This window comes from Anolis carolinensis, unplaced genomic scaffold (genome assembly GCF_035594765.1).
Source record: "Anolis carolinensis isolate JA03-04 unplaced genomic scaffold, rAnoCar3.1.pri scaffold_17, whole genome shotgun sequence".
Taxonomy (NCBI): Eukaryota; Metazoa; Chordata; class Lepidosauria; order Squamata; family Dactyloidae; genus Anolis; species Anolis carolinensis.
The window spans coordinates 1,683,959-1,707,048 of NW_026943827.1; the positions used below are offsets into that span (position 1 = coordinate 1,683,959).

The 23,090-nt window shown below is 45.0% G+C and overlaps 3 protein-coding genes across 4 annotated transcripts in view; 2 read left to right on the plus strand and 1 right to left on the minus strand.

The window, feature by feature from the left end:
- The window catches only part of LOC134294568 (zinc finger protein 850-like), a 256,756-nt gene that overhangs the window by 105,190 nt on the left and 128,476 nt on the right, over window positions 1-23,090 (plus strand). The gene's annotated exons all lie outside the window — the stretch shown is intronic.
- LOC134294583 (zinc finger protein 420-like) overlaps window positions 1-23,090 on the minus strand; it is a 72,712-nt gene that overhangs the window by 31,945 nt on the left and 17,677 nt on the right. The gene's annotated exons all lie outside the window — the stretch shown is intronic.
- Window positions 453-15,392, plus strand: LOC134294600 (zinc finger protein 239-like). The gene is made up of 2 exons (XM_062966172.1): window positions 453-594; window positions 11,353-15,392. Exon 2 carries the CDS (start codon window positions 11,825-11,827, stop codon window positions 12,665-12,667), a length of 843 nt encoding a protein of 280 aa, XP_062822242.1. The 5' UTR covers window positions 453-594; window positions 11,353-11,824; the 3' UTR covers window positions 12,668-15,392.

A 23,090-nucleotide genomic window follows, 5' to 3' on the forward strand; every position in this document is an offset into this window, starting at 1 on the left:
CCTTGGCCCCGGAGAGAGAGAGAGAGAGAGAGAGAGAGAGAGAGACAGAGTGAGTTCACCTGCGTGGAGAGAGAGAGGCCTGGGCCCAGCCAGGGAGGGGTCTGGCCAGGCCGGGCGGACAGGCAGAGCCAAGGCCCCACTGGGGTCCCTGTCGGGGTCTGGCGAGACTGGCCCTGGGAGCCCGGGAGGAGGTGTCCTTCCCCTTCCCAGAGGGCCCTGCGCCCAGCCTGGCCCCCTCCTCCTCGGGACCCCCGGTGGCAGGGATGGTGTCTGGGGGGGAGGAGAGAGAGAGACAGAGGGACCCACTCTGGCCTTCTCCTCCTCCTTCTCTTCGAGTCCTTTCTTCCTCCTCAGTCTCGCCCGTCAATCAAAGGAGGGCTGAGCGGGACCCAGCCAATGGGGTTCCTCCGGTGGGCGGGGCGTCCCGGGCTCAGCCAATGGGAGGGGCGGGGGCGGGCTCCGGAGAAGGAGGAGGACGAAGAGGGGGAAGATGGCGGCGCCTGGCCTGGCCTGAGGCCTGGTCTGTGTCTGTGAGGCGGGAAGGAAGGAGGGCGGCGGAGGGAAGAGGACGGAGAGGCCGAGAGAGAGAGAGAGGTCTGTGGGGAGACGGAGGCAGGGGGGCTGGCCTGGGGTGCCCGGGGGGAGGCGGAAGGAGCCCGGCCTGCCTCGGGGTGTGAGGGAGGGAGGCGGGAGGACTACAACTCCCAGGATGCCCTCCTCCCCAGACGGGTCTCCACAGGACTTGAAGGTCTGCTCCAGTTGTTTCCCTTCATCTGTCTGTCCTGTTGTGTTTCTAGCATCCATCTGCTCTGTTGTTTATGTGAGGGATGTAAACAGAGATCTATTATTATTATTATTGTTATTATTGTTACTATTAAACCAGGCCTGTCTGCCCAGCTGGCCCTATTGGGTCTCTGTGCCAAGTTTGGGCCAGACCTGACCTCATCTGGGTTCAGTCCTTTCTGGCTGTAGGTGAACTGCAACTCCCAAAACCAAGGCCCATTCCCACCGACCCTTGCAGTGTGTTCAGTGGGTCAAGGGGCTTCTCTGGGCCAAGTCTACTCCCGATCCATTGTTGGTGGAGGTCATAGTTTCTCTACATGTGGGTGAACTACAACTCCCAAAACCAATTTCTATTCCCAGTGGGTCAAGGGGCTTCTCTGGGCCAAGTCTGGTCCCAGTCCATTGTCAGTGGAGGGGGGGGGTCACAGTTTCTCTACATGAATATATATTATTAATAATAATAGTAATAATAATGAATATATATTAATATTAATAATGAATATATAATAAAAATAATAATGAATATATAATAAAAATAATAATAATGAATATATATTAATAATAATAATATTATGTTGTAATACAATGTAATAATAATTATAATTCACTATTATAATTGTATATTTATATTACATGCAATATTACTAATAATATTGCAATATAGTTGTATAATATAATATATTGTATGTATATATACTTGTAAACCGCCCTGAGTCCCCTTCGGGGTGAGAAGGGCGGTATATAAATGTCGCAAATAAATAAATAAATAAATAAATGTGGGTGAACTATAACTCCCAAAACCAAGACCCATTCCCAGTGACCCCTGCAGTGTCTTCTGTTGGTCAAGGGGCGCCTCTGTGCCAAGTCTGGTCCCAGTCCACTGTCAGTGGGGGTCACAGTTTCTCTAGATGTGGGTGAACTATAACTCCCCAAACCAAGGTCCATTCCCAGTGACCCCTGCAGTAACTTCTGTTGGTCAAGGGGCGCCTCTGGGCCAAGTCTGGTCCCAGCGCATTCTCAGTGGGGGTCACAGTGTCAGTGAAGGGACTGCAAGTCCCATCATCCGTGGCAAATTTGATCCGCATCCATCCTTGGTTGGGTCGACCGTGCTCTCTGGATGATGGTCAAGGACAAGGGAGGTGGATCCGACATGGGCTTCGAACCCTCGGCCTTTCTTTCTTTCGCTCAGCAGGGATCTCTTGCGTCTGGCTCTTAACCATCTGCACCACAACCCGGTCCCTCCCCCCTCCTCCCCGACCCCCCTCGGGTGTCCTCTGGGCAGTCATGTTATGTTGTAATTACTGTATTTAGGAATTTAGCACCAAAATATCACGATGTATTGAAAACATTGACTACAAAAATGTATTAGATAATCCAGAACGTTGGATAAGCAAGACTCTACCCTAACTGTACAGTAATTACTACATAGCATTATTTCGTATTGAACTACTTTTTCTGTCAAATTTGTTGTATAACGTGATGTTTTGGTGCTTCATTTGAAAAATCATAACCTAATTTGATGTTTAATAGGCTTTTCCTTAATCCCTCCTTATTATCCAACATATTGCTTATCCAACGTTCTGCGGGCCCATTTAGCTTGGATAAGTGAGACTCCACTGTATTTATGTAAGGGGGTTACTCCGTTGGTTATACCAATTCTTTTCAGAGTTTCTTTTACTTTCTATCAAAATATACTCTGGTTTCCATTCTAATTTGTTATCTTCTTTTTCTAGCCCAGTGGTTCTCAACCTGGGGTCCCTCCCCAGATGTTTTTGGCCTTCCAGTCCCAGGAATCCTAACAGCTGGTAAACTGAACTGGCTGGGATTTCTGGGAGTTGTAGGCCAAACACACCTGGGGAGGGACCCCGGGTGGAGAACCCCTCTTCTGGCCCTTCCAGTTTTCCTTGCTCCGCTAAACCTTAGACTACGTACCATTTAGTTATATTTATTCAGGCTTTTTATTTCCATTACAGACCACGTTTACATTTTCATAGGTGACATTCTAAATTTTAAAAAAGGTAATATTTTCATCTTAATCAATGCTATCCTTCCAAACCATGATAATTTGAGTTTAGCATATTCTAAAAATGTTATATTTATTTCCTTTCTTCATTTAATAAAATTATTAGTCTCTACAACTTCTAATTTTTCACTTATTCCCAAATATTTAATTGAGTCTTTAAAACAGGAGGGGAAAATTAATTAAAGACTCATTTTTCAAATTTCCTGATAATTAAATAAATTATGAAGTATATTTAGAACCCTATTCTTTTTTTCCCCATAATTGCTGTTAAAATTGTAGTGTCTTGATTTATTAACTAAAGGGGTCTATATGATCCGGGTTCTGTTGGGTCCTTGTTAGGTTTCAAAATTAATATAATCAGAGACTGTTCCTGAGATGGTGAGATCTTCTTTCCTGTTATTATCTTATGACATAATTCTTTTAATTTAGGTATTAATATGATGTTATTTTTTGTTAATATTCCGGTCCCAGCCCATCAATTCCTGGGATCTTCCCAGGTTTTAAATTATCTGTAATTTCTCCAATCTCTTTTTATGAAATTAATTGTTCCATAACTAATTTATCTGTTTCATAGAATCATGGAATCATAGAATCATAGAATAGTAGAGTTGGAAGAGACCACATGGGCCATCCAGTCCAACCCCCTGCTAAGAAGCAGGAAATCGCATTCAAAGCACCCCCGACAGATGGCCATCCAGCCTCTGCTTAAAAGCCTCCAAAGAAGGAGCCTCCACCACGGCCCCGGGGAGAGAGTTCCACTGTCGAACAGCCCTTCTCACAGTGAGGAAGTTCTTCCTGATGTTCAGGTGGAATCTCCTTTCCTGTAGTTTGAAGCCATTGTTCCCTTGTGTCCTAGTCTGCAGGGCAGCAGAAAACAAGCTTGCTCCCTCCTCCCTAGGACTTCCCCTCACGTATTTGTACATGGCTATCATGTCTCCTCTCAGCCTTCTCTTCTGCAGGCTAAACATGCCCAGCTCTTTAAGCCGCTCCTCATAGGGCTTGTTCTCCAGACCCTTAATCATTTTAGTCGCCCTCCTCTGGACGCTTTCCAGCTTGTCAACATCTCCCTTCAACTGTGGTGCCCAAAATTGGACACAGTATTCCAGGTGTGGTCTGACCAAGGCAGAATAGAAAGAGGGGGAGCATAACTTCCCTGGATCTAGACGCTATTCCCCTATTGATGCAGGACAGAATCCCATTGGCTTTTTTAGCAGCCGCATCACATTGTTGGCTCATGTTTAACTTGTTGTCCACAAGGACTCCAAGGTCTTTTTCGCACACACTGCTGTCAAGCCAGGCGTCCCCCATTCTGTATCTTTGATTTCCATTTTTTCTGCCGAAGTGAAGTATCTTGCATTTGTCCCTGTTGAACTTCATTTTGTTAGTTTCGGCCCATCTGTCAGGACCCAGGCTGCAGAGCACCAATAACCATGCGCAGAGACCAGAATCTATCTAATATCTTTATTAAAGGAATATGTAAAGTCAATAAAAACAAGTGGAAAATATAGTTCAGAAGTAGACCTTTCAGGAAAGGTGAAATATAGTCCAGAAAAACAATGTCCAATATGAGATATTAGAGTCCAAAGTTATAATCCAATAACCGAAACACACACTTGCCAAGCAAGTGTGGGGAAATGACAAGGTTCTTTAGTCCAATGGAGCTTGACAACAAGGCTGGAAACAAACCGGATTCTTGGCAAACAAGACTTGATACGTGGCAGCAAGAACAAGGTCCGAGACGAGGTCCGTGGAAACAAGGAAAGCTTGATACTAGAACAAGGTCCGTGAAACAAGGCTTGGAACTTGGTCCTGGAAACAAGGGACTGGAGTAGCGTAGTCCACACACGATCTCACTCCACAAGTTGACGAATTGACTTCGCAAGGATCTCCTTGCGTAAAACAGCTATATAGGATCTTGTTTTCCCGCCAAGGAACACTTTCCCTGGGGAACAAGAAGTGAAACCCAAACTGTGTCCAGATGCATGACTCCTTAAGATTTCCCAAGGGAAGCAGGCTTCATCAGCTAATTGTCTGGCAGCGATCCTGGCGCTTCGGCGATTCGCCTCCCTAGCGCCTCTATCTCGATTAATATTATCCCTACGAGAGTACGGGGGAGAATTCTGGCCAAGGCTTGTTTGGCTGACTTCTTGTGGGCAAACATCCTGCAGGTGCAGGGGCTCCGATTCTGGCTGAATCGGTGGGAAACCCAAGTTTTCCTCTTCGTCTGCCACAATAGTACTAGGAACGGGACTACATGGCCCATGAGACATCACACCATCTCTCTAGTCTGTCAAGATCGTTTTGAATTCTGCTCCTGTCTTCTGGAGTGTTAGCTATCCCTCCCAGTTTTGTGTCGTCTGCAAACTTGATGATCGTGCCTTCTAACCCTTCGTCTAAGTCGTTAATAAAGATGTTGAACAGAACCGGGCCCAGGACGGAGCCCTGCGGCACTCCACTTGTCACTTCTTTCCATGATGAAGACGACGCATTGGTGAGCACCCTTTGGGTTCGTCCGCTTAGCCAATTACAGATCCACCTAACCGTAGTTTTGTCTAGCCCACATTTTACTAGTTTGTTTGCCAGAAGGTCGTGGGGGACTTTGTCGAAGGCCTTACTGAAATCCAGGTATGCTACATCCACAGCATTCCCTGTATCGACCCAACTCGTAACTCTATCGAAAAAAGAGATCAGATTAGTCTGGCATGACTTGTTATTGGTAAATCCGTGTTGACTATTAGCAATGACCGCATTTGTTTCGAAGTGTTCGCAGACCACTTCCTTAATGATCTTTTCCAGAATTTTGCCTGGTATTGATGTGAGGCTGACCGGACGGTAATTGTTTGGGTCGTTCTTTTTTCCCTTCTTGAAGATAGGGACCACATTCGCCCTCCTCCAATCTGCTGGGACTTCTCCCGTTCTCCAAGAACTCTCGAAGATAATTGTCAGTGGTACTGAAATAACTTCCGCTAGTTCCTTCAGTACTCTTGGATGTAGCTGATCTGGCCCTGGGGACTTGAATTCGTTTAGAGTGGCCAGGTGTTCCTGGACAACTTGTTTCCCTATTTGGGGTTGGATTTCCCCCAATCCTTCGTCCATTCCGTGTTGCTGAGGTTGAAGATGGCTTTCTTTTTGTGAGAAGACCGAGGCAAAGAAGGTATTAAGTAGTTCTGCCTTTTCCCTGTCCCCTGTCGCCATCACCCCATCTTCTCCTTGCAATGGCCCTATCGCCTCCTTTTTCTTCCTTTTTCTACCAACGTAAGCAAAAAAGCCTTTTTTGTTGTTTTTTATGTCCCTGGCAAGCCTGAGCTCATTTTGCGCTTTAGCCTTGCGAACCTTTTCCCTACAGGTGTTGGCTATACGTTTGAATTCTTCTTTGGTGATTTCTCCCCTTTTCCACTTCTTGTGCATGTCACTTTTGAGCTTTAGCTCAGTTAGAAGTTCTTTGGACATCCATTCTGGCTTCTTTGCACTTGTCTTATTTTTCTTCTTTGTTGGCACTGTTTGCATTTGCGCCTTGAGTATTTCACTTTTGAAAAACTCCCATCCATCCTTAACTCCCTTGTGTTTTAATATCGGCATCCATGGAATGCCGCTCAGTAATTCCTTCATTTTTTGGAAGTCAGCTCTCTTAAAGTCCAGAATGCGTGTTTGACTTGTCTTAGTTTCATCATTCCTTTGTATTGCAAACTGCAGGAGCACATGGTCACTTGCCCCTAAGGATCCAACCACTTCAACTGTATTGATCAGGTCTTCCACATTTGTTAAGATTAGATCAAGAGTTGCTGATCCCCTTGTTGCCTCTTCTACCTTCTGGACCATAAAATTATCTGCAAGGCAAGTGAGGAATTTGTTGGACTTTGTACTCTTGGCTGAGTTTGTTTTCCAGCAGATATCGGGATAATTGAAATCGCCCATGACTACTATATCTCTTCTTTGTGCCTGTTTGGTCAGCTGTTGACAGAAGGCTTCATCAAGTCCTTCATCCTGACTCGGAGGTCTGTAGTAGACACCCACGACAAGATCTTTTTGAGTCCCGGTTCCCTTGATTCTTATCCAGATGCTTTCAAGCTGGTTTCCCGGATTACAGTCTTGCATTTCTTCTGCAACGTAACTGTTTTTGACATATAAAGCTACTCCCCCTCCTCTCCCCTTTGTTCTATTTCTGTGAAAGAGGTTATAGCCCTCAATGGTTAAATTCCAGTGATGGGAGTCATCCCACCAGGTTTCAGTGATGCCTATGACATCGTATGTGTGGTGCTGTGCTAGGAGTTGGAGTTTGTCTTGCTTATTTCCCATGCTCTGAGCATTAGTGTAAAGACATGTAACCCCCTGTGACCTCCCCTCGAACTGTTTATTTGGGATTATTGTGCTCTCTGTACTTGGTCCTTGCTGTGTTTGTGCAGCCCTCCGTTTAGCCTTTTGGCGGTTCCCTGTGGTCGTGAGTAATATAGTGTTCGCCAGGCTGTTGTTCCCCTCCCCCAGTGGATCTAGTTTAAAGTGCGCCTGATGAGGTTTGTGAGTCTGTGTGCAAAAAGATGTTTTCCTACTTGTGTGAGATGCACCCCATCGCTTGCCAGTAGTCCATCCTCTTGGAAGAGTAGACCATGGTCAAGGAAGCCAAAATGCTCCTCTTGACACCATTTTCTGAGCCAGTTATTGACCTATCCTATTTTTCCGGCCCTTGTAGAGCCGTGTCCTACAACGGGGAGGAGGGATGAAAAGATCACATGTACACTATACAGTTTTAGCTTTGTTCCCAGATCTGGATCTTTATTTTTTCCAATATTTCTCAATATATTCCTCTATTTTTGGGGGGGAGTTTTTTTTTTTTGTCGAGTATAGTTCTTGATAAAATTTTGGAAAAGCTAATATTTTGTCTTCCATCCTTGTATGGTTCTTACCTTCCTTGTCTTTCATTGATGTTATTATTTTCTTCCCTTTCTAACGTGTGCTGCTTTGGCTAATAATTTGGAGTTTCTGTATTACTGTATTTAAAGTATTCTCTATTTAAAAATATCAAATCTTTTTGAGTCCTTTCTAACTCGTGTTTTTCTAGCTGTTTTCTCGTTGCTAATGCTTTTATATAGAATAATCAGCTGCACTTTCATCATACAGTCCAAATCGCCTTGCCGGCTCCTAGCACTTTACCCCACTCTGGTTCCACTATTCATGTTTGCACAAGTCATCCCCTCCCACGTAATCCTAAACAGCCCCACTCCCCTGTCTAACTGATATGCTCTGTGTTTTATCTTAAAGTTTTAAAATTGTTTGGTTCTTGCTATGTATTTATATTTTGTAACTCCTACTGTTTTTATGCATATGTCAACTGTTGATTTTAGGGCTTTGTCCCCATGTAAGCCGCCCCGAGTCCCCTTGGGGAGATGGAGGCGGAATATAAGAAATAAATTATTATTATTATTTGTAATCAACTTCCCTTCATAGCAGTAGCCAAGGCCTCGGCAGTTAAGCGATACCACCTTCATCGATCCACCATTTCACTTGCATTCTTCTGTTTCTTTGTTTATTTTATGTATTTATTTCCATCATTTCTATCCCGCCCTTCTCACCCGAAGGGACTCAGGGCGGCTTACAAAATTGGCAGAATTTGATGCCAATACACAACAATACAAAAGAATAAAAACATAAGCAGTTAAATTCAGATTTAAAACAATACAAAATACTTGAGCCATTCATCCACAGAACCTTGTACATAAACCTTAGTCCAGACCGAGTCGAAGCCAACAAAACTCATTCTTTGAACACTTTGTTCAACACTTTGTTGGTCCCTTTAAAGTGTAAAACCATATTGTACCACACTTCCCCCCCCCATACTACTACTACTACTACTACTACTACTACTACTAAGAATAACAACAACAACTACTACAACACTATTTTTGTATCCCGCCACCATCTCCCTGAAGGGACGCAGGGTGCCTTACATGGGGACCAAGCCCAATCAGACAAAGGTCAAAATATAACAATAAAAATACATATACCAACATCATAAAGGACATAGTTAAAAACATAATTCATCATACAACAACCAATATTTAGCCGAGCGTAATGGACGTTACCAAGCTAGGGACAAGGGAAAGGCCTGTGCAATACAGCTGCGAGGGGAGGGCTGGTGGCAAAGTGCGAGAGGCAGGTGAGAAGTTAAGGCTGGAAGGGCTAGTCAGGTTAGTACAAGCCCAGCACTAAAGTACACAGAAATCTAAAATACATGTAAAGATACAGTTGTCCTATTACTAACTAATATACAGAATAAAACAATGGTAACAGACAAATTATAATCCTTACAGGCGCATGAAATGCATGGTCAAAGGAATAAACAACTGTATATTGTGGTCACACTTTAGATACATTTATCATAGTCCCATGTAAGTTAATGTTTTGGAGATGCGCAGGAGGAATGTAAACCATAAAGGAATGTAGAACAACAAGGATTCCTGGGTATTTTGTGACCCTTGTTTCTGGATCAAAATCCCTTCTTCAGGTAGCTTCTGAAGGTTCTTTCATGTGTTTGTAGTAGACTTTTCTGCAGCTTTTGTAAACTATATTTAAAAAAGACAACATAATAGATTTGCTGTTGCCAGCACCCAGTAACATTAAACAATTTCTCGTTGGTTTAACACTCATTTAAACAAAAAAAAAACACTAAGGAGTTTGTGGCTCTGCTGTAGCACTTCAGTTGTGGATAATGATCCTACTGCCTTCCATTTGTGAGCAATTAGCTCATGGAGGTAGCTCCCTTTTTAAGGATGGCTAGCTACTTGGAGCACTCATTAAGGGTAATTACAAAAAACAAGAGAGATCTAATTTATCATTTAAGCCATGTGGATGGACTGTATGTAATTTAAATATCCAAAAGGCTTCCCTCTGTAGTAAAATCCTTTTTATGTCCCCATGGGGTTTTATGGTTATCCTTTCTAGAGCACAGAATCTAAAGCTTGTATAGGAGTGCAATTTCTCTAAAAAATGTGAATAAAGAATGGAATCTGATGCTTTATTCTTGATATGTCAGCGATGTTCTAATATTCTGGTTTTTAGAGATCTAGAAGTCATGCCCACATATAAGAGCCCACAAGGACACTCTATAACATATATGACCTGGTCAGTGTTACATGTAGTGAAACTTTGTAGTTGTATATTGAATTTTAAAGTAGGATGTATATATTGTTTGATTCTAAGAGACAACAAACAACACAATGTCCACAGTTTGTGTGGCCTCTAAGGTTGGATTCTTCAAAATGTTGAGTTTTGTTAAATCAGAGTTTATAAGTATGTCCTTAAGATTTCTTGAGCGTTTGTTGGCTAATAGTGGTAAGTTTTGGCATCCAGGGATATCTCTAATTAGGTGCCAATGTTTTCTAATAATTTTGTGGATTTTTGGAGAGAATTGTGTTAAAGTTAATGGCCAAATGATGCGATCATTGTTTTGTTTTGTCTGTTCCTTTAGTAAGTTACTCCTGTCTATAGATTCTGCCTTCCTAATAGCTGGTTTTATGATTCTTATAGGATAACCTCTCTCCTTAAACTGTTTCTTAAAGATAGACACTTCTGTAGCAAGATCCTCAGGGGAACTAGTGTTACGTTTCAATCTTATTAATTGTGCAAAAGGTAAGTTGGTTTTTAATTTATGATGGTGGAATCTGGAGTAGTGCATTATGGAATTTTTATCTGTTGGCTTTCTATAGTTTTTGACCATCAATCTCTTGCCATTTTTGTATACTGTGACATCCAAGAAAATAACATGGTTAAATACAATACATGACAGTATAACATTCACCAGTACCTATAGCCATACAAGTATTAATTTCTCTCCTCCGCCTCTTTGGTTGGGCCGGGGCCACGCGGGTGGCGAGGGCCAGGAGCTTCCTTGAGGAAACAAGGCTGCAGTGGAGGGAGGGCAAGCTCATGCTTTTCTGCCGTCGGATGCGCTGAGGAAGAAATGCCCGGCTCCTCCTTGTCGTCAGTCTCAGCACATCCGCTGGTAGTGAAGAATGAGGACCTCTTAGCCCTCCCTCAAGTGTGACCTTGTTACCTCAGGGAGGGGCTTTGAATTAGCCAATTGGGAATGCAGGTCCTTGTTAGTTTGGAAGATTCATTTGGGAAATGTGGCCGGAGTGACCCTTTGAGATGCTGAGGAAGCAGAGTGGGGAGTCCCTGTGGCAGGGGAGATAACGACACAACCAATAAAGAAATCCTTGTTCCTTTCAGCATTTAGCACAATGCTGGTAATTCACGGAAACCCATGATCCAGAATATGTTACACCCTTGAATGTTGGACGGAATTCTGCCAGCCAGCCTGCCTTGTGTTCCTTTAACCACATTTGGGTCTGACCCAGTGAAATGGGTGTGGCCCTCCAATATTGGAAAAGGGTTCAGTTCCCTCCTTCCATGACTCCGTCCTTCTCTTATCCTCACCTTCTGTGTTTCTTCCCTTCCATCTTTCCTTTCTTCTTTCCCTTTTTGCTTTGTTTTCCTTGAGCCAGAGGTATGCGGCTTCATGTCTAACCTTTTGCTTCTTCTTTCTTGACCAGGACATGAGAGTTCTCTGGAGCCACCCCTGCCGTGATGGGAAACGAACCAGCTTCTAGTCGATATTAAGGCATTTGGAAACCAAAGTGCAATAAGGAAACCAGTCCTCTAGGAAAAAGGATTCCTCTCAAGGGGCTGATCTTGCTGAATTCCTACATTCACTTTGGATTGTAGAGTAGAACCATAGAAGAGACTGCATGAGGCACCCAGTCCAGGCCTCCGCCGTGCAAGGAAAGCGCAAAGTACCCCTGACAGATGAGCATCTAGCCTCTGTTTAAAAGATTCCAGAGGAGCCTCCACTACATTTTGAGGCAGAGAGTTCCACTGCTGAACAGCTCTAACCGTCAGGAAGTTCTTAACATTCAGATGGAATCTACTTTCCTGTAATTTGAACCCAGTGCTGTGAGTAATCAGAAAGGGAAAAACGAGAATCAAGTGTCCTTATTGGAATTAAATATACATAACACTGCTGACATGGAGGAGAAAGTATATAAATGTATTGAATGTGGAAAGAACTTTAGTCAGCATGGAAAGCTGAAGACACATCAAAGGAGTCACACTGGGGAGAAACCCTATAAATGCCTGGAGTGTGGACAGAGCTTCACTCAGAAGGGAAATTTACATACACATCAGAGGACTCACACTGGGGAGAAACCCTATACATGCCTGGAGTGTGGACAGAGATTTACTCGTAGTTCAAGTCTACATTCACATCAAAGGAGTCACATGGGGGAGAAACCCTATAATTGCCTGGAGTGTGGACAGAGCTTCACTCAGAGTTCATGTCTACGTTCACATCAAAGGACTCACACTGGGGAGAAACCCTATAACTGCCTGGAGTGTGGACAGAGCTTCACTCAGAGTTCAGGACTACGTTCACATCAAAGGACTCACACTGGGGAGAAACCATATAACTGCCTGGAGTGTGGCCAGAGCTTCACTCATAGTTCAGACCTACGTAGACATCAAAGGACTCACACTGGGGAGAAACCCTATAACTGCCTGGAGTGTGGACAGAGCTTCAGTGATGGTTCAATTCTACGTTCACATCAAAGGACCCACACTGGGGAGAAACCATATAAATGCCTGGAGTGTGGACAGAGCTTTACTCAGAGGGCAGGTCTACATTCCCATCTAAGGACTCACACTGGGGAGAAACCCTATAAATGCCTGGAGTGTGGACAGAGCTTCTCTCAGAGTTCAGGTCTACGTTCACATCAAAGGACTCACACTGGGGAGAAACCATATACAGTAGAGTCTCACTTATCCAACATAAACGGGCCGGCAGAACGTTGGATAAGTGAATATGTTGGATAATAAGGAGGCATTAAGGAAAAGCCTATTAAACATCAAATTAGGTTATGATTTTACAAATTAAGCACCAAAACATCATGTTATACAACAAATTTGACAGAAAAAGTAGTTCAATACGCAGTAATGCTATGTAGTAATTACTGTATTTATGAATTTAGCACCAAAATATTACAATATTTTGAAAACATTGACTAGAAAAATGCGTTGGATAATCCAGAACGTTGGATAAGCGAGTGTTGGATAAGTGAGACTCTACTGTAAATGCCTGGAGTGCGGACAGAGCTTTACTTGTAGTTCAGGTCTACGTTCGCATCAAAGGACTCACACTGGGGAGAAACCCTATAACTGCCTAGAGTGTGGACAAAGCTTTGCTCGGAGTGGAGCTCTACGTTTACATCAAAGAACTCACACTGGGGGGAAACCATAGAAATGCATGGAGTGTGGACAGAGCTTTTCATGAAATAACATTATACATAGACATCATAGAATTCACCCTGGAGAGAATGGTGTTAATTGACCCCAGAATGTCATTCTAACGCATAGAAAAGCAACTCTTGCAAATTTTGGAAATGCAAGCTCAAAGTTGGGACATTTCATCACATGTGGTGTATTGTAGAAAGATTGAACTAAAATACAGTGTTCCCTCACCTATTGCGAGGGTTAGGTTCCAGGACCAACCGCAATAAGTGAAAATCTGCGAAGTTGGGATGCTATATATTTATACATTATTTTAGTAGTTATACAGTATTTTAAGCCTTTATAAACAAATCGTGTGTTGATAAATTGACTCCTTCATCCGTTGCTGCTTGGGCTCCTTTTCTCTCCCTTCAGCTTCACCTTCCTCCCTTCCTTAGGCTGTAAATTGTTATTTTTTATGATTTGTAATAGTCTTTGAGAGTTTATTGAAAAACCACGAAACAGCGAATCCGCAAACAGTGAACCGTGAAGTAGTGAGGGAACTCTGTATGTTCCATTCTGGAAGTAATTACATTATCTAAAGGGAGTAGAATAATGAGAAATAAAAATTAACAGATTGAAGCTTTTAGGCACGTATCCATGTCTGTTTGTTAGTTCAGTTGTGTGTCTAGGTAGGTAACTGCTTTGTTAGTCTGTTTGTTTCTGATTTAGTTTTGTATCTCATGTAGTAGTTAGTGTAGTTGAAGAATTATATATCATTTCTGCCTTTTTGGTATTGTTGCTTTTAATATCTCTTTATTTTTTATTTTTGTCAAAAAAAGGGGGGGATTTATAAGGGTCAAAACGGCTGAAACTGGAGGGGTTGGTAGACATGGTTTTAGCCCAAAATGGGGTTTAATGTTGAATCTGGAGCGCCTTTGAACATCATTCCTTCCTCTGTGTTGGTGGCATGGGTTTGGATTCAATTGTCTTCCTTCAGACATTATTATTCCTATTATGCTTTACACAACATGTATTCACTGCTTTGATCACCATCTATTCTTTTTGACTATCTTGTCTATCCCCCAAACCCTTCCAGTGTGTTCTTATGGTCATCAGGGTTGTGTGTGCTAAGTTTGGTCCACATCCGTCATTGGTGGGCTCTCTGGATGCAGGGTGAACTACAACTCTCACACGTGTGGGTCGGTCCCCAAAACCCTCCAGTATGTTCTGTTGGTTCTGGGGTGTCTGTGTGCCAGGTTTGGTCCTGATCCGTCATTGGTGGGCGTTGCAGATCCAACGTCAGCTAGATTCAGTGCTCTCGGGATAAGGGTGAACTACGACTCCCACATGCCAAGGTCAATCACTCCCAAACCTCACCTGTATGCACAGTTGGCCATGTTGGGTCTGTGTGCCAAGTTTGGTCGAGATCCGTCGTCCGCTTGTTTTGTTCTGAGCCCAAAGGGTTCCTGTTCTTTGGATGTCGAGTGTTCAGGGAAGAGTGAGGTCTGTGAGATCCAGGAGGCCCTTCAGAGACCACGTCTGGTTGCTTTGCTGGGAAGTCATGCAAACACGTTCACACAAACGGGAAGGTCGGAAGATTTGGTTCATACAGATTTGAAGTTAATAACTTTTAAAAAATAGAAGATAAAATTTGGAAACTTGAATTATTAAGTCTGGAGTTGAAAACATGACACAATTCAGACAGTGGTTTGTGACACAACAACAACACTTCTAGTGAACTACAGCTCCCACCATGGTGGGTCAGTTCCCCCCAAACCCCTCCAGTATATTAAGTTAGTCTTGGTGGTTCTGTGTGCCACGTTTGGTCCCGGTCTATTGTCGGTGGTGGTCACAGTGTCTCTGGATGCAGGTGAACTATAAATCCCAGTATCTACAACTCCCAAAGCCTACCAGTCTTCCAAATTGGCCATATCGGGTATGCTTGCCAGGGATATCTTACCGTTGATACACAAGCACCCAGGCCGTTCAGGAGACTTTTATCCCTCCCAGCTACTTGTGGATACTCATTCAGCTACAACTGACAATGTTGCAAAGTTTTGTGCGTACAAAGTCCGCCAGGGGATGATGGGTCCCAAAAGTGACCCATGTCTCCAGTAATCATCTCTCTTGGTTCTATAACTGGCTGATGGACCTCTGCGTTGTATGTTTTTGCCCTGTTTCCCCTTCCACTACTCCCCGCCCTCCCCCCGGTTATTGTGCTTTAGTATCTTTATATTTTAAATGTACTAAACGTACCAAGTTTGTATGTAACTGTGACCTTTATTTCCTGTGCTGGTCTATGACCGAAATAAATGTGATTTGAAATTTGGTGCAGATCCATTGTTGTTCGCATTCGCAATACTCTCTGGATGTAGGTGAACTATAATTCCTATAAATCAAGGTGACTTTCCCCCAAAGCCCTCCTGCACTTTTGTTGGTCATGGGGGTTCTGTGTGCTAAGTTAGGCTCAGGGCTATCCTTGGTGGTGTCCAGAGTGCTTTTTGATTGTGGGTGAACTATAAATCCCAGTAAGTCAAGGTGAATTCCCCCGCAAACCTCTCCAGTATTTTCCTTTGGTCATGAGGGTTGTGTGTGCCAATTGTGGTCCAGGTCTGTTGTCAGTGGGGGTCCCAGTGCTGTGTCTTGATGCAGGGTGAACTACAACTTCCACCATGTGGAGTCAGTCCCCAATTGTGGACCTGTGTCTTCAGGGGGAGTGTAACCCCATCTTACTTAGGCGATCTTTCGTAGTTCGAGGATGATGGTCTTCCGTCTCTGTTGTATTTTTCTTGGAGGATGCCTGTGCGTGATTTTTTTTTTAATGTGTGGAGGTTGGTGCACGGCCGGTCAACACACAGTCTTCACAGAGTGGGGTCCCAGCAGTGGTGTGGTTACACAACGGGAGTGGCTTCTCAGTCTGTTGCAGCCTTCTTCCGCCTTCACAGCCGTTGAAGTTTTTGAGTCTTCGGATTGTTCTTGGTCTGGATCCTCCCCCGTGGCCACTCCCAGGAGTGTGAGACTCCAGTGGTTGTGCCCTCAGGTTCATTGGAACACGCAAGCCCCCTCACCACGTCAAGGTGTAACCCTATGACCTCTTTGGCCTTCGGATTGACCAGGAGTGCCTCCATCTTGTCTGGATTCAGTGTCAGTTCATTCGCCCTCATCCAGACCGTCAGAGCTGCCAATCACCAGTTCAGGACCTGAGCAGGAGGTGGAAAGACGTGGTGCCTGCAGAAACCTTCATGTAAGGGAACCTTTTGTTTGACTGGCCCTCCGCTGCCAACATTTAAATATGTGAGGTACTTCCATCTTGTTGCGTAGGGGAAGGGTCTTTTTGTTTATTTATCTCATCAAAATGTAAAACAGGAGGAGTTCAGGCTCTCTGCCTACGCAAATATACCACCAAAGAAATGAATGACTGTTTAGCCCTTCTTCCATGTTTCGTGACTTCTTGAATTATATTCCTTCCTGGCCACGCCCCCTGAGAGAGGGAGGGAGGGAGGATCGAAGGGCCCCCATTGGCTGAGAAAGGGGGCGGGATCCCGCCTCTGGAAGCCCCGCCCAGCACAGAGGGGGCAGCCTGGACATGTTGATTCATGTAGGTACCAATGACACCGCTAGGCATACTTTTCAAAAGATCACAAATGATTTTCGAGCTCTGGGAACAAAGCTAAAACTGTATAATGTACATGTGATCTTTTCATCCCTCCTCCCCGTTGTAGGACACGGCTCTACAAGGGCCGGAAAAATAGTACAGGTCAATAACTGGCTCAGAAAATGGTGTCAAGAGGAGCATTTTGGCTTCCTTGACCATGGTCTACTCTTCCAAGAGGATGGACTACTGGCAAGCGATGGGGTGCATCTCACACAAGCAGGAAAACATCTTTTTGCACACAGACTCACAAACCTCATCAGGCGCACTTTAAACTAGATCCACTGGGGGAGGGGAACAACAGCCTGGCGAACACTATATTACCCACGACCACAGGGAACCGCCGAAAGGCTAAACGGAGGGCTGCACAAACACAGCAAGGACCAAGTACGGAGAGCACAATAATCCCAAATAAACAGCTCAAGGGGAGGTCACAGGGGCTCACATGTCTTTACACTAATGCTCAGAGCATGGGAAATAAGCAAGACGAACTCCAACTCCTAGCACAGCACCACACATACGATGTCATAGGCATCACTGAAACCTGGTGGGATGACTCCCATCACTGGAATTTAACCATTGAGGGCTATAACCTCTTTCACAGAAATAGAACAAAGGGGAGAGGAGGGGGAGTAGCTTTATATGTCAAAAACAGTTACGTTGCAGAAGAAATGCAAGACTGTAATCCGGGAAACCATCTTGAAAGCATCTGGATAAGAATCAAGGGAACCGGGACTCAAAAAGATCTTGTCGTGGGTGTCTACTCTAGACCTCCGAGTCAGGATGAAGGACTTGATGAAGCCTTCTGTCAACAGCTGACCAAACAGGCACAAAGAAGAGATATAGTAGTCATGGGCGATTTCAATTATCCCGATATCTGCTGGAAAACAAACTCAGCCAAGAGTACAAGGTCCAACAAATTCCTCACTTGCCTTGCAGACATTTTTATGGTCCAGAAGGTAGAAGAGGCAACAAGAGGATCAGCAACTCTTGATCTAACCTTAACAAATGTGGAAGACCTGATCAACACAGTTGAAGTGGTTGGATCCTTAGGGGCAAGTGACCATGTGCTCCTGCAGTTTGCAATACAAAGGAATGCTGAAACTAAGACAAGTCAAACACGCATTCTCGACTTTAAGAGAGCTGATTTCCAAAAAATGAAGGAATTACTGAGCGGCATTCCATGGACGCCAATATTAAAAAACAAGGGAGTTAAGGATGGATGGGAGTTTTTCAAAAGTGAAATACTCAAGGTGCAAATGCAAACAGTGCCAACAAAGAAGAAAAATAAGACAAGTGCAAAGAAGCCAGAATGGATGTCCAAAGAACTTCTAACTGAGCTAAAGCTCAAAAGTGACATGCACAAGAAGTGGAAAAGGGGAGAAATCACCAAAGAAGAATTCAAACGTATAGCCAACACCTGTAGGGAAAAGGTTCGCAAGGCTAAAGCGCAAAATGAGCTCAGGCTTGCCAGGGACATAAAAAACAACAAAAAAGGCTTTTTTGCTTACGTTGGTAGAAAAAGGAAGAAAAAGGAGGCGATAGGGCCATTGCAAGGAGAAGATGGGGTGATGGCGACAGGGGACAGGGAAAAGGCAGAACTACTTAATGCCTTCTTTGCCTCAGTCTTCTCACAAAAGAAAGCCATCTTCAACCTCAGCAACACGGAATGGACGAAGGATTGGGGGAAATCCAACCCCAAATAGGGAAACAAGTTGTCCAGGAACACTTGGGCTCTCTAAACGAATTCAAGTCCCCAGGGCCAGATCAGCTACACCCAAGAGTACTGAAGGAACTAGCGGAAGTTATTTCAGAACCACTGGCAATTATCTTCGAGAGTTCTTGGAGAACGGGAGAAGTCCCAGCAGATTGGAGGAGGGCGAATGTGGTCCCTATCTTCAAGAAAGGAAAAAAGAACGACCCAAACAATTACCGTCCGGTCAGCCTCACATCAATACCAGGCAAAATTCTGGAAAAGATCATTAAGGAAGTGGTCTGCAAACACTTAGAAACAGATGCAGTCATTGCTAATAGTCAACACGGATTTACCAAAAACAAGTCATGCCAGACTAATCTGATCTCTTTTTTCGATAGAGTTACGAGTTGGGTCAATACAGGGAATGCTGTGGATGTAGCGTACCTGGATTTCAGTAAGGCCTTCGACAAAGTCCCCCACGACCTTCTGGCAAACAAACTAGCAAAATGTGGGCTAGACAAAACTACGGTTAGGTGGATCTGTAATTGGCTAAGCGAACGAACCCAAAGGGTGCTCACCAATGCGTCGTCTTCATCATGGAAAGAAGTGACAAGTGGAGTGCCGCAGGGCTCCGTCCTGGGCCCGGTTCTGTTCAACATCTTTATTAACGACTTAGACGAAGGGTTAGAAGGCACGATCATCAAGTTTGCAGACGACACAAAACTGGGAGGGATAGCTAACACTCCAGAAGACAGGAGCAGAATTCAAAACGATCTTGACAGACTAGAGAGATGGGCCAAAACTAACAAAATGAAGTTCAACAGGGACAAATGCAAGATACTTCACTTCGGCAGAAAAAATGCTAATCTAAGATACAGAATGGGGGACGATGCCTGGCTTGACAGCAGTGTGTGCGAAAAAGACCTTGGAGTCCTCGTGGACAACAAGTTAAACATGAGCCAACAATGTGACGCGGCACCTAAAAAAGCCAACGGGATTCTGGCCTGCATCAATAGGGGAATAGCGTCTAGATCCAGGGAAGTTATGCTCCCCCTTATTCTATTCTGCCTTGGTCAGACCACACCTGGAATCACACTGTGTCCAATTTTGGGCACCACAGTTGAAGGGAGATGTTGACAAGCTGGAAAGCGTCCAGAGGAGGGCAACTAAAATGATTAAGGGTCTGGAGAACAAGCCCTATGAGGAGCGGCTTAAAGAGCTGGGCATGTTTAGCCTGCAGAAGAGAAGGCTGAGAGGAGACATGATAGCCATGTACAAATACGTGAAGGGAAGTCATAGGGAGGAGGGAGCAAGCTTGTTTTCTGCTGCCCTGCAGACTAGGACACGGAACAAGGGCTTCAAACTACAGGAAAGGAGATTCCACCTGAACCTCAGGAAGAACTTCCTCACTGTGAGAGCTGTTCGACAGTGGAACTCTCTCCCCCAGACTGTGGTGGAGGCTCCTTCTTTGGAAGCTTTTAAGCAGAGGCTGGATGGCCATCTGTCGGGGGTGCTTTGAATGCGATTTCCTGCTTCTTAGCAGGGGGTTGGACTGGATGGCCCATGAGGTCTCTTCCAACTCTACTATTCTATGATTCTATGATTCCTGTCATTCTTTGCAGTTTGGGCGGAGGGTCAGGCTAAGTGTCCCTCCCCCCTCCCCTCTCTCAAGAAAGGCCCGAAGAAGGCGGAGGAGGAGGAGGAGGAGCTTCCGTGGAGGGTGCCATTCCCTCTGTGGCCACTGAGTGGCAGGCAAGAGCTACCTGCTCGCTTATGCTACAGTCTTCCCTCACTTATCGCAGGGTTACGTTCCAAGACCACGCGCGGAAATTGAAAATCCGGCAAGTAGGGATGCTATATTTGTGTTGTCTCTGTCCCCTCCTCGCCTCTCAAGCATGCGCATGCGCACTCCCGCCGCTGCCTTGTGATGCGAAAACAAAGCCGCTTCGGCCTCTTCTTCTCTCCCTTCCCGAGGCTTCTCCTTAGGAAGGAAGTAGAAGGAGGGATTTATAATATTAATTTATGATTTATGCTATTATTTTAGTGTTTATTTAAAAAAACGTGAAACAGCGAGGGCGCGAAAAAAAAAGGGAACGCTGTATCCTAACGTCAGGAGCCACTGCATAGGAGGCAAGAGCTACTCGCTCGCTTATGCTGTTGTGACGCCTCTAAGCTGCGAGAGCACTGGGAACCAGACACGGAGGCCAATAAACAATCTAATATCTTTATTAAGGAAATAAAAGAGTCAAACAAAAATAAGCGGAGTATTTAGTCCAGCAATAGTCCTTTTAGGAAAGGTCAAATATAGTCCAATAATATAAAGTTAGATGTCCAGTATTAGAGTTCAAAGTTTTAAATACAACAACCGAAACACACTCAAACTTCCAAGCAGTTGGAGTGGGGAAATGAGCAAGGTCTTTCAAGAGTCCCAGGTTCAATGTCCGAGGCTAGGATAACAAGGCAAGGCAAAGTTGGTCGTTGTGATGCTTAATGGGCCTTGTAGTCCTGTTCCTAGTGCCATCGAGGCAGATGAAGACGAAAACATGGGGTTTTCGCCGGTTCAACATGAGCCGGAGTCTTTTCACCTGCCGGATGTTGATGTTTGTACCCAAGAATTCAGTAAAACAGACCTTGGGCATTCCTCGCCTCCGTTCCCTAGGAGAGAATCCTATTGTGCTGACAGAGGAGTCAGGGAACAGAATCGCAGGAGTTTACGGATTGCAGCCAAACAACAGGCTGATTAGACCTGCTTCCCTTGGGAAATTCTAAGGAGTCTTGCATCTGGACAAAGTTGGGTTTCGCTTCCCGTTCTCTAGGGAAAGAGGTTGTTGGCGGGAAAACGAGACCCAATATAGGTGCCTGACGCAGGAGAATCTTTGCGGAGTCAACAGAGCTGCTTCAGGAGTGAATTCGTGTGTGGACTTCGTAACCCCAGTTCCTTGCTTCCCGGATCAAGAATTCAAGTACTGCCTTGCCTTGCTGTTAACCACGGTCTTTGTTCCAAGATTCACTGTTTGCCTTGTTTCTAGTCACGGACCTTGTTCCAAGATTCATTGTTTACCTTGTTTCTAGTCACGGACCTTGTTAAAGAACCAAGACTATTTCCAGCCTTGTTGTCAAGCTTCCTTGGACTTCTAAGACTCTGGCATTTCCCCACACTATTGCTTGGCAATAGTGTGTGTTTCGGTATTGGATTTAAAATTTGAACTCTAATATCATTTATTGGACATTGCATTTTTGGACTATTTCTGACCTCATTTGAAAGGTCTGCTTCTGAACTATATTCTTCACTTGTTTTTATTACTTTTATACATTTCCTTAATAAAGATATTAGATAGAGATTGGCCTCCGTGTATGGTTCTTGGTGCCCTGCTGCCAGGGGTCTGACAGGCTCCGAGCTGGCCTCGAACTCATGACCTCTTGGTCAGAGTGATTTGTTGCAGCTGGCTGCTCACCAGCCTGCGCCACAACCCGGGCCCTATTCCACAGATGCACCTGTCTTTCAAGCTGCTTACGTGAGCAGCGAGCCAGGCTCTTAATGGTCGGGAACTCAATCTGACCCGGCCTTCGAACCCACAACCTCTCAGTCAGTCGTGATTTATTGCAGATGGCTGCTAACCGGCTGCACCGCAGCCTGGCCCAGTATGCCAAGGTGGCCGTGTTGGGTCTGTGTGCCAAGTAAGTTCCAGGCCCTTCGTTGTTGGCGTTCACAGGGCTCTTGGATTGCAGCAGAACTATACGTTCCACTCCCTACGACTCCTCTCAGTCAGGGTCAGGACTCCCCAGACCTCAATCTCCAGTTGCTGTGTGCCACAGGAAAGAATAGGAAAGGGTTAAGGGAGAGGCAGTGGGCGGAGCCATGCCAATTCCCTTCTATGTCCTATCCTTTTCTATGGCACACAGCAAACACAGGAACTGGTCAGCAGCAGAACATACTAGAGAGGGGGGGGGGTCTGGGGAGAATTCACCATGGTTTCTATGAGTTGTAGGGACTGGGATGTATAGTTCACCCGCAATCTAACAGCACTCTGAACTCTAGCAATAATGGAATTGGACAAGACTTGGCACACAGAAACCCCATGACCAGCAAAAAATACGGGAGGTCTTTGGGGGGACACAGAGGAGTTGTAGTTCACCTCCACCCAGAGCGCACTGTGAACCCAAACACGGATGAGCCTGGACCAGACTTGGCCTGCAGACCTGATGGGCCCACATGTGAATACTGGGGAATTGGCCCAGAGTTGTAGGGACTGGGATGTACAGTTCACCTGCAACCAATGAGCACTCTGAACTCCACCAACGATGGACCTGGAATTCACTTGGCCCACAGAACCCCCGTGACCAGCAAAAATACTGGAGGCCTTTGGGGGGAATTCACCTTGATTTGGGGGAGTTGTAGTTCACCTCCATCCAGAGAGCACCGTGAACCCAAACACTGATGGATCTGGGCCCAACTTGGTACACAGACCTGATATGCCGAGATTTGATGACTGGAGGGGTTTGGGTGAGGGTAGTGACCATTCCAGCCCCAGCTTCTGCCAACCTAGCAGTTCGGAAACATGCAAATGTGAGTAGATCAATAGGTATCGTTCCGGCAGGAATGTATCATTGGTGCTCCATGCAGTCATGCCAGTGACCACAGGACCTTGGAGGCGTCTATGAACGTTGGCTCTTCGGCT

Bases quoted from the DNA above. Each gene is read 5' to 3' on its own strand.
- LOC134294600 (XM_062966172.1), top strand. From the start codon at position 11,825: ATGGAGGAGAAAGTATATAAATGTATTGAATGTGGAAAGAACTTTAGT.